This window comes from Lissotriton helveticus, chromosome 8 (assembly GCF_964261635.1).
Source record: "Lissotriton helveticus chromosome 8, aLisHel1.1, whole genome shotgun sequence".
Lineage (NCBI taxonomy): Eukaryota > Metazoa > Chordata > Amphibia > Caudata > Salamandridae > Lissotriton > Lissotriton helveticus.
The window spans coordinates 281,767,260-281,779,564 of NC_136069.1; the positions used below are offsets into that span (position 1 = coordinate 281,767,260).

General features: G+C 44.4%; 1 protein-coding gene across 1 annotated transcript in view; it reads left to right on the forward strand.

Annotated features, from left to right (window-relative positions):
* The window catches only part of CUL5 (cullin 5), a 778,902-nt gene that overhangs the window by 711,469 nt on the left and 55,128 nt on the right, over positions 1-12,305 (forward strand). Inside the window, exon 18 of the mRNA XM_078657044.1 lies at positions 385-508. Coding sequence (XP_078513170.1) covers positions 385-508 — 124 coding nt within the window. The remainder of the gene's footprint in view (positions 1-384; positions 509-12,305) is intronic.

Here is a 12,305-nt window from a genome sequence, read left to right on the forward strand (position 1 = left end):
CCCCCAGATCACACTATGTCCCTTTTAAAAAAAAAATGATTTCACATGGTTTCTTCTGAAGTGGTCATGACTCTGAGACCGAATCTGGTGGAGCCCCCCTTGCCGTGAGATCCAGGAATGCTGTGCTAAGAGCATGTAATAGTGATCCAGCTTTCCCTTTAAACTTTGGGTGCATGAATACGTGCACATGTACTTGCTCATAAGAATTTGCCAAATAAATTATTCAACAAATGTGTAGACTTTATAAGTAACGTGGCATTTATAGTCTGTTAGCTACCCAGGTAAGTAACATAAGCTTAACTAAAGTAAGCAGTAAAGGTAGTGCCAGATGTATAAATCATAACTTAAGTTGTTGGCTTACTTTCACTACTCCCTTTTTTTCAGAAAAAATGCTAAAGTTCAGAAAAGGGGAAAGATAAATTTGATTGGAAGGTTGCAGCTCACCACGGAAAGAATGAGAGAAGAGGAGAATGAAGGAATAGTTCAACTAAGAATATTAAGAACCCAGGTAAGTAAAATTTGTGAGTTAGTAAGGGATTTCTTCAGTTTCGTTTCCACAAATAAATATTAAGATGCATGAATGGTTTTTTTTTAACCACAAATACAAAACCTATCCTCAGCTTTATAGTTTAATCTTAAATGTATTACCAAGATGCACTTTAGCGCGCGTGTGTGTGTGCGCGCGGGTGTTCCTGCATGAAGCAACCTATTAGAATGTTTTGCTGAGCATTACTCTGGGGAACAAGACTATACCACAATTTAAGGACTCAGTGGCCTTTTCTTCATTCTGTGTCTTTTTTTGGTTTGGTTATTGCTCAGTAAGCTGATTTTGAGATATAAGCCAAATTGTGAGTCATCATTGTCAGTGTGCCAGTGCTGTTTGCATGTGTGATTGTTCACAAGCACCAGAACAAAAGGGAAAATTGCAAACCATAAATAATTTTAAAAAAATGTGCAGTTGACACTGACCAACCAACCCTGTCAATGTTCATGTTTGTGGCAAGGAAACTGATAGGAATGTTTGGTTTCCAGGCTTCATAATCTTTTCTAGAGTCTTTTATGGAGGTAAGCAGTTAAACCATCCAAGCTCTGGGATTTCACCTTTCTGAAGTAGTCAGTAGCACTGCTAATTTATTTCAACTATGATGTTCTTCTACAACCACTTTGATACTAACCTGTGAAGGATATGTTTGCATATGAATATTTATATGTTTTACGCATCTTGAGTTGCTATACATTTTAACAAAATACATGTGAAAGATTTAATTAATTTCTCTTGTATATGTGTTGGTTGCATCCTCTTCTAGGTTTATTACATGTGTTTTATTGCATCTGTTGCCTTTCTGCTACAAACAATTTCTGTTAGATACATCTTTCTGCAGATTATTCACACTGAGTATGGCAGTAGGTGTGAGACCAGTCCCAAAAACTTTTTCCCAAACAGCAGCTCTGGAGTGCCACCTGTTTGTGCCATGAAGCTCCACCCATGACTCTGTTTTCCAGACATGTAATCACTTGCGTATAATAAGCTCCAACCGGTGCACAGACATAAGTTCCTGATTTTTCACAGCATATTGACCTGATTTGCAGTGATAACTTATGACAGTGACTAGGTTAAATGTCTCCAACTAAAGTTTCATTGTTCAATCAATGTTGTAAGAGCAGCAGCAATCTTTATTGGATCCTCACAACAACGGCATGTGGTGTCTTGCATCAAGCAATAATGTTGTGGCATGTGTTTTGTGGTCCTTAATACACATGAAGGTCATCAGGAAGCAGAAGGCCAAGGTATGAAGTGACAGCCAAGGGTATCCTTTCTCCTACAGGTAGGTCTCCAGTTAGGGAATGATATCCTGAAAAGATCTTTCTAAAAAAAAATGCAACAGAAAAAGTTAAATTCTCTTCTTCAGAGAAACAATCCAGTTCTCAGAACCGTTCAGTCCCAGAAGTCAGGCTCTGAGTCAATTACAAAGTTACAAAACAGTCTGCTAGTATTTCTGATGCCAACTGCCAACCCCAGTCATGTTGAGGCCTTCTATCTGGCTTTGTTAGCTATCTTCAAGACTGCTCGAATAGTCCCCTGGCCACTCTCCTAGAGTGGATTTCCCTGGGCGACTCTGGAAGCTGCAACCCAGATGTCTCAAAATTCCGCTTTTCCATAGTCTCTCTCTACGCTGCACCTAAGAAGTTGCGGATCACAGCACCAGTCCCTCTTTGTCCTGCATCATCTACAATGCCGCTCCCAGGATCAGTCTAGGACTTGCATTCAGAGTCGTTGCATGCTCTGCCTTTTAAGTTGACTGAAGTATCTTAGGGAACAAAAGTAATTTGTCCTCGTGAAGAAGTTGTTCTGCTCTAGCTCTGACACCATTATCATGCTAAATTAGAATTATGGATGCACGGAAGAAGGTGATTAAAAGCCCCTACCCCACCCCAAATAAACCAACATCATCCGGGGTAAGTGTCTCCCACTTTCGACCAGTTGGGACTTGATCATGACATACCACTGGGTCATCCAGCTGAGCTGCAGGGGTTACGCTCTACCGTTCCCTGATGCTTTTCACTCCTTCACTATGTGCTCTTCGGTCTACATCTCGATTTTGTAGACAGAGGTCCTTGATGAACTAAGGAGTCTTACACATGGCGCTCCATAAGAAAGGGGCACCAGATTTTGCTCCCTGTACTTTTTGATCTTCAAGAAGGCCGGTATGTCTGAGATCCATTCTGGATCTGTGCCTTTTGAACTTTTTCATTTAGCAGGACACATTCAAGATGTTATCTCTGAGCCAGGACGCTGGCCCTGTATGTGGGAGATTGGCTTCTTTGCACATCCAAGACAATTACTTGTATCTTCCAAACCTCCCTTGTCAAAGACATGTCCTGATGTTTGCTGTGGAGGTCCCAGTGCTATCAGTTTGCAGTCTTGACACTCAGGCAGAAGACTGCATCTTGTTTTTTCACTCAAGTGTTTGCAGTTGAGGCAGCTTCTCTGGGGTTGTCAGAAGTCTGTTTCCATACTGTGACAGATGGTTGGTGAAGACTAATCCCCCGTGTCCTAGACACATCCTGCACAAGGCCTTTCCTCCTTCTCAGAGGATCATGAACATTCTAGAGATGATCATGAGATTTCTAATGTAGTCGCAGTTCCCGGTTCTACAGGTCTCACACCTGATTGGCTCATGGCCTCATCCATCCTGCTGGTTACTTGCACCAGATTGTGGTTGAGGGCCTTCCATTGATGTCTCTGAAGGCACTATCACCAACAGCAAAGGGATCCCTTGTCTTACCTGCAGCTCTTCTCTTCCAGTTGGTGGACCCAGACCTACTGGTAGATGGACAGCTCCAATTCTGAGGTGGGCCATCCATTGAGCCCTCTGTAGCAGATTATATTGTGGTCACTTTGGAAGTCTTGGAAACCCTACATCCAACTGAAGAGATTAGAGCAATCTCTTCAAGAAAATTGTGCAACCTGTGCTTTCTACCTCTGAAACCTTGTTGCCCGTCAACAATGCCCTTATTGACTCTATCCTAGTTACTTGGTCAAAGCCATTCTCAAATCCCCCGCTCCATTGTGAAGCATCACAGGCAACCAACAGGTGATCTATAGCTTTTGATGCAACATCTGGTCCCAGAGAGCTTTGTAGTATGCTCCTCCATGAGCAAAGAAAATCAGAATTATGTTTCTACTTCTCAACAGAGATTGTAAGCAAATTGCTAACCTTGCCAAAGGACATGAGCAACGTATTAGCTCGGACTTTAAATGATCAATATGTTTTATGTTTCTGATGGATACTTCTAACTGCAGGTTCCTCACCTTATGAATTTTCTAGAAGCATCAGACTTGGTCCAGAAACCTCAGAGGAGTACTCCGGCACGCCACTTGGTGGCATTGAGCGCCTCACTGCTGACATCATTCTGCTCTGGAAGTGAAGAGCAGAGATGCATATAAGCTCCTGCCATGAGTGATGTTGTCAATTTATTTGGTATTACTCCTTCAGACAAGGATCCAGAGCTACTCTTTAGTGTTTTCAAGACTTTTTCTGAAGATTTTTCCATTGAGCAACTGAAATGTCACCATCTAAGACAACATTGCTTAAACCATGCAGGAACTGTCACAAACAAATGTCTGCGACAGACCCTAACGAGGTATGCCTATGTGAATGAGGTTGAAACACAATTTTAAGGCCTGCAAGGGACTGCGCCCAGATGAAACCAAATGCCATACAGAACGTCAAGACTTCATGCCGTGACCAGTCGAGGTTGAAAGGAAGGTCCCGTTCTTGCTCCCAAAGTCAGTCCTACAGCACATCTTCTTTGCGGTCTAAGTCTTTGGGTAAGTCCAAGAAGAAGCATGTGAAATCTAAGTGCAATCAGCTCCTTCCCACCACTCTCGAACCCCAACCCTCTCTTGCACCTCACCCTGTCTTGCTCTTGCTAACTCTACTGGAGCTGAATGGAAGCCTAGTCCTGATGCACCTCGAATTTCCAGGTCAGTTGGCGATGTTGTAGCGAGTGGATGCCTTTAGGAAGGCCATTCTGTGCATTTTCGGCACCTTAGCAGTTCCCTCTGGTGTGCCTTCACCCCCAAAGGATCCGCAGGGGACCTCCAGTCTGACTTCAGCCAGCTGACTCACCATTGACACAGTCTGTACTACTCGAATATCCTTTAGGTTCTGCACCGGCTTCTGTGTCGACTTCAGTCCCTGTGCCACCTGCTGTGCCAGTTCCCTCTGCATTGACCCCATTGTCAACATTGGAGGAAGATTTGCAGCCCATTTTGTTATCTGACTCAAAGCAGAATCTACCTTGACCAATGCTGTGTTCTGTACAGCCAGAGCTCAGATAGTCTGCTGCTCTTCAAATACTGGTACTTAGCCCTGACCATGCAGTAGGGCTCAAACTTAAAGCAACCTTTATGGCACTGATTCAGTCTTTGACAATTTCGATGAAGAGGGTGATGTCCGCCCCCAATAGGAGTAGACCAATTAGTATGAGGAACTACAAGATGCCAGTGGCCTGGACACTTCTACAGATACTGTCCTTGTTTCTCCTCCCAGCCCTGCCAGCGTAGAAAGCGTCTCTTTCCTCTCTTCATCCGGAGGGCGACAGAAGTTCTGAATCTACAACTACCTACTCTGGAGGCAAATGCTAATGTTCTTACAGAGCTACTCCAGCCTGATTAAGTACCTAAAGGACCTCTAAAGCTCTCATGTATATACACTAGGGCTAAACCATGCTTGTGCTGACCGATGAAGAGGTCGCTCTGCACTCCCAGCCACCTCCAGGCAATCCTAACGTATTTACATAACCCCACACGCTTGAGAGCTTGGTGGTGTTGGTGCCCACTGGCAAGCTAAATCCTAATGCCTTTCCCACCACCACACCTGATTGTCAATATTAAGTTATGTTAATGGGTTCTTGGTATAGCACGATGACTCGCCCCCAAAGGGCCTTTTCGGCGCTGAGGCGACAGACCGAATGAGAAGCACCCATCAAAACAGCCAGGTCTTGAGATGTTTTTTAAAACCAGATAAGTCGGTGCACACCCAGATGAAGAAGAGGAGCCTTTTCCATTGGTAGGGAGTGAGATAAGAGAAAGCTCGGCCCCGTACCTACACGTGCGAATAGTCCGGGGACATAGAAGAAGTTGATTCTTTGATCTTAGATTTTTGCTGGGGATATGAGTTTATATTGTAAGTATTTGGGTCCATTGTCTAATAAGGATAGAGGCCGTTGGCAAGTGCTCCATTTGATCCACAAGCCTTGCTTTGCAGTCTGTCAATCCCAGCTGTCTTCTAGGCCGCTATTTCCATGCTCTGTAGGGTACAGTAGACGAAGATATGGCAACCGTTCAGTACGACCTCCGGCCATCCCTGACCCAAGCTATCCAGGATGGCTGCAGTTCAACAAACTTTGTGATCCAATCGTGCTTGGACATGACTGACTTTTTCAGCGGGGCAATAGTGCAAGTGTGACACTTAAACTTCATGCTTGTACGAAATCTATGGACTTCTGGAATGTACAAGCATCCCTAATGTATATACCATTTGATGGCTCGTGCATTTTTGGTGAAAAGGCAGGCTCCACCATGAAATGTTTTAAAGAAAGTAGGGAGCGACACAGTTTGGGATAATACCTTGGTGGGGATCGGGTTGCATTAGCCCAAATAGACATTACCAGAATCTGGAGTGCAGCTTCCTGTTCCCCACTGGTTCCTTGGAAAAGGGCGATGGACTGGAGCGCCACAAACAAAAAAGCTGTCTACATATCCTAGGGCTGCCCCGGGAGAAACATGAAAAGATATGGGGAAGTGGATAACATGTGGGATGTTTTAAAATGTATTTACCCAGCAGTGTTTGTACTGTGCAACTCCAAGATCAGTATCATAGCAAAGTATGTGGTAATGTAACAGTGTGGTTATTTGCTCGAAATAATAAAATTCGGTTTATAAAACAAACAACAAAAAAGAAAGCAGGGTCACAACATGTTCAGTCTTTCCCCATCCAGACAGTTTGATTAACAGTTTTGCCTTTTTTGATCATATGGTTAGCGTTTTCAATACCGCCAGCATCCATCTGACATGGGAGCCAGCCCAACAGTCCTATCCACAGCTTACAAAGAGAATGCCCAGAGCATCAGGGACAGCATGCTGTCCTGCTGGGCACACACCTACCCTGTCTGGCTGGATCTGGCATTTTCTCCAAGGGTGACAAACCATCATGTCAGACAATCCTTTAAATTATCAGTTAGGGCTATACCCTCCTATTTTATTTTTCCTAGCCACGCCTTCAAAAACCATCTGGATGCAGCATGATGTGTAGGACCTTCTGGGCTAAAGGGCCATTCATAGGGTTCTGACCACTGGAGGAGGATTTGGACATTACTTCCTGCTACTTCCTTTGCCAAACAAGGAAAACAAGGAAAGCAACCTTCGTCCTATCTTAGATCTTTACGCTCTCATTGCCTTCCTGTGGAAGGGCAAATTCAAGATGCAAATGCTAGCCCAGTTCCTGTCTGCACTAGACCTCGGAGACTGAAGTTATTGTTTGCACTGCAGGACAGCTATTTTCATATGCCCGTCCTGCAGGTCCACATGCACTACCTGTATTAGCAGTGTGTCTGGAGCATTTTCAGTTTACAGTACTTCATTTTGGTCTCCCCAAAACCCCAATGGTGTTCAAGTGAACATAGTGTTCGCAGCCTAACTTTGAATGACCGGGGATGCCGGTCTTCCCCAACCTCAATAACTGGCTGTTGAAGGCGACTTCACCCAAGGCAGTCATCAACCACAGCAAGATGAAGGTGAACCTCCTAACATCTTTGAGGTGCTTCTCAATGTGCTGGAATTACACCTGACTCCGCAGGTGCTTCTGTTTAAGGTTACTGTTCTGGAAATTATAACGTTTGTGCCTCTTCCTCAGTTCGGAGAGTCCAGCGCATTCGGGCTATGATCCCGATGTTCCTGCTTCTATCCTGGATCGCAGTGCGGATGACTGACACTGTTGGGATTGCTAGTTTCTTGTGTCCTACTGGTGGCACATGTCAAATGACATATACTGGCTCTGCAATGCAATCTGAAGTCTTAGTGGGCACGGCACTGGGGGAGGAGTTGATCTCTCAGATTATATCCATATTTCCGAAGAGCCTGCAAAAGATCTTCAGTGGTGCTTGCTAGACCACGGTTGGATCAGTGGCAGAGTCCTTTCCTTATCTCACCCAGATTTGACAGTGGTGATGGATGTATTGCTTCTGGGTTGGGGAGGACATCTGGGAGAGGTGGAGATCAGAGGCATCTGATCTCCGGCTGAAGCTCAGCTCCACATCAGTTTGTTGTTGTCTAGAGTGAGTCGCTTAGTTTTGAAGGCCATCCTGCTCACAATCAGAGGAAGGCTGGTGCATATGCTCATGAACAAAACCACTGCCAAGTGGTATGCAACAAACAGGCTAAGCTGGGGTTTTGGGACCTGTTCCAGGAAGCACTATGCCTCTATGAAATTATTGGTCGGATCTGTAAACGCTCGGATGTGGCACAAGTGCAGCACCAGCCAAATTGATCCACTGCAAGTTAAATTGCACACGTTTTGTGTTGGAACTGGCCCTTCCAACAGAGTTTCCCCCAAACTGTTTGCCTTTACCCTCCACATTTTGCTGAGTTTGTTTTTGTCAGCTCTAGGACTCTGTGCACTTAACAACTGTTAACCAGTGATAAACTGCTTGTGCTCTCTCCCTCATACATGGTAAAATTGGCCTACACCTAATTGGCACATTTGTTTTACTTGTAAGTCCCTGGTAAAGTGGTACTACATGTACCCAGGAAATGTAAACTAAATGCTGCCAGTTGGCCAGCACCACTGATTCTGCCACCCTCTTAAGTAGTCCTTAAAACCCGTCTCAGGCCTGCCATTGCAGCCTCTGTGTGCGCAATTTTAAACGTTAGACATGTTCTTTTTACTTTTACATGTCCTAGTAGTAAAAAACTCATAAATTTGTTTTTCACTACTGCAAAGGCCTACCTCTCCGTAGAATAACATTGGGTTTCCTTATTACATTTAATAAGGGATGACTTTCCATTGGGAACAGGTAGATAGGTCTAGTTTGGTGTCTAAAGAATTGTAATTAAATGGTCTCTTTAATAATAAAATCAGATTTTCCATCACAATTCTGAAAATGGCACTTTCAGAAAGTTGGCATTTTCTTGTTCCAACCATTTGGTGCCTGTATCCTGGGTCACAAAGCTAGGTGTAGCCGGCAATTGGTCTTTGTGTATTGCTCCCAGATAGGGAGACAAGGAAAGCTAGGTGTTGGCAGCATGGGTCACTTTGATTTAATGAGGGGGAGGAGCTGTCACCCAGCACAGATGCACATCACAAACACTGCCTGAGCACTGTCCCAAAGAGTTTGTCAATCAATCATTTAATCAATCAGGAGTTGGTATAGAGCAGCGACTCGGGGGGGGGGGGGGGGGGGTTTGATCCATCTGGGCTTGGAGGTTCAGTCGAAGAGCCATGTCTTGAGATACTTCCTAAATTGGGTCCGGTGTTCTAGGTCTTGGCGGCGAGGTAGGAGAAGGATTTTTCTCCGGTTTTGGCCTTGTGGATCCGTGAGACGGTGGCCAGGGCAGGTTGGGCGGAGCGTAGTTGTCTGGCAGGTACGTTGAATGAGAGGTGGTTGTTCAGATATGCTGGTCCTACAATGTGGAGAGCTTTGTCACTACTCTTTTGTGTTCCCAGACAAGCTGGGGCCGTGGCAGGAAGGGGATGCCTGACACCTCAGGGGGGTGACATCATCTAGAAACTCCTACTACTTCAAAGTGGGGAACAGGTATAAATATTGGACCTCAGACCCAAACTCTTCAGTACACATCTGGGCCTGTGAAAGACTAAGATGGACTGCTGTGTTGCTTTGCTGCAAGAAAGCTGCCACTCAACTGCCCTGCTGTGCCGGCCTTCTGTTGAGTGAGAAGGGCCGGACCTGCATCTTGAACTCAGGACCACCAGAGTGACTCCAAGGGCTAGTTGGCTGGCCTCAGGGGCAGAACAGGCTCCAATAACCTTGAACCTAGCACCTGAAGTCTGTCATCTAGGAGTACTGCCCTCCCAAGTCGCGCCACCCTGTCCTAGACCCTTGAAAGTGGGCCTGAAGGTGCTCTGACAGCCCAGCTGTGGTCCCAGCAGAACCAACGCATCTCCTCCCAAAAACACTGCAGCAGAGCTAGTGCATGATACAACTTAAATGCAGGTCTTCGCATCGCATTCCCCTAGTTAACGCCATCCTAAACGCCAGCGCAGGACTCTGCATCGCAAGCCTCTCAGTTCCTTCAGAACCAGTTGGTGCTCTGCGAATCCTCGACTCAGGCCTTCCCATCACAAGCCCCTCAACTGCTCCATCCTAGATGCTGATGCAGGACCTTTCATTACAGCTGCACAGATCCTAGGAACCGCCCCTGCTCAACCCATCCTTGATGTGGGGCTCCGTAACCAAGAGTCTTTTTAGTGGGCCTAACTGGGTCCCTGTACTGGCCTGTGCTACATCACAGTCTGCATGAACTTGTGACTTTGTCCCGGTCCGGCGTGACCAGATAACCACAGTTGAGCTTTGTGTTTTTGGGACTATTTTCACTTAAATCTTTAAAATTGCATATTTCCAGATCTACGGATAGGATTTTTGTCCTTTTGGTCTTAAATGATTTATCTATTTTACTGGGGTGGGATTTTTCTTGTGTTGCGTTTCACCTCATTACTGTTTGAAGTGCTGCATAAATACTTAACACATTGCCTCTTAAGTAAAGCCTTACTGCTTTCGTGCCAGCTACCAGTGAGTTACGCACAAAGTAAATTGGGGTTTGATTGTGGCTTCACCCTGTTTGTGATTGCTGCTTCACTAGGGTTTCACCCCCACCTTAACCAGGAACCCAGTTTCTTACGTTTCATTATTTATGTCTGGCCCAGGAAGGACTTGCTTTTGGCACTATTACAGGCTATTTGTTAACTCATAATATTTGTGATTGTCAGATCAGCATGTTTTGTTTAAATCACCTGTTGTGATGAGATGTTTGAAGGGTTTACAGCATTTACTTCCACTAATCTCCGTTGTGATGCAACAGTGAGATTTAAATTTAGATCTCACCTTTTTTAATGTGTATTCACTTTGAGCAGATGCACAGTTGTCCATTACCTCTCCTGATCTACAAAGCGCTCTTCTTGATTGCCATACGAGCTGCCAAATGCCATATACAACATCCTTTCCACACAAGCTGATGCAGAGGTCCAGAATTTCACTTCTGCCGCAAGTGGTAATGGCTTTTCACATCAGACAGGCTGTCACCCTTCCAGCATTTTCTGCTACACCTCATCTCTGAAAAGAGGACGAGAGACCCCACCACTTGGACTCCAAGAGAGCAGTCAGCTTTTACATATATCACACCAAAGAACACCAGGTGAATGAACCGCTTTATGTGCGGTATTCCAGGACAGAGAAGGGGAAGGTGGTGCACAAGCTGACGATCTCTCGATGGATTGTACTTTGCATCAAGATCTGGTACTCACTGGTCAAGGAGCAACCTTCTTTCATTATGTTGTATTAGGACCTCAATGTGGTTCTAATGGGTTTTTCAATATTTATTTATGACATTACATTTCAAATGCAAATTAACATAGCTGTGAGTTATTCTTGCTGTGACCATGAATGTTCACAGATGATGGTTAATCTTGGGTATAATACACAGTATCATAACCAACCCAAAACTGTATCCCAGTGGCACAGATGTAAACACTTCACTCCCATGCCATTAGTGGCAATGTACATTTCAGTAAATAATAGGCACAATAAAATAAAGGGGAAATAGGGAAGTACAGGAGTGAAATTGAGAGGAACATGGAAAATAGGGATGAGGTGTGAGGAAAAAGGAGGATGGGAACTAGAGAAATTATTCTCTTCCAGATTATGAAACCTATTATGAATAAGGTCCATAAGATCTTCAATTTCAAATGCTGGTATCAATCATCTGAGAGCTTGAACGGCAGGACGAAGCAATCAAATGAGAAGACTGTGCTCAGAATGAATAAGGCTATCCATCAAATTTACATTGAACACATATGTATACAGTTATTCCACATGGTAGCCATGCCCCAGTGCTATAAGCATTACCTATTCACCCAAAGTAATACCAAAGATAATGCTGACTAATTGAAACATCATTTAGTACAGGAAATAACTGATAAGAAGGAGGCATACTCCTTCTTCAACACAGGCAAGAATGTGGATATGAACATGGATGGGGACATGGATGAGAAGTAGTCTGTGATTCCAAATTTTCCATGACCCCTGGAAATCTCAGTTTATGCTTAAGGGCCTTCCTGATTCCTCGAATCAATGCGTTGGTCCTCATTATTCATTAAGATACTTAGGAAGTAGTAGGCAGAAAGGATATGTCAAATGTTCAGATATAGGGAATATATGTTTAAATGAGTCTGAGTTGCTGCAGCATAGAATAGGAGACCGTTCGTGACACTGTCCTCCACCATCTACATCTGCAGATATGAAATGACATATACCAAAGTGTACTGCACCCCTACTCTTGAGCCTGTTGCTAATACTATTCATATACTCCCCCCTGCATCCAGTAATGGACCACTTTTAGAATACAAAGAAAACGCTCCCAATTGCATCAAACATTTCCAGTCTATAATTCGGTATACATGCTGTGAGGAATTATATAAAGCTCAAGAAGCCATTCATCATATGTGGGAACTGTTACCTGTTTCCACTGTCTAGGTATGCATAACTTTGCTGCTACTAAGATGGTT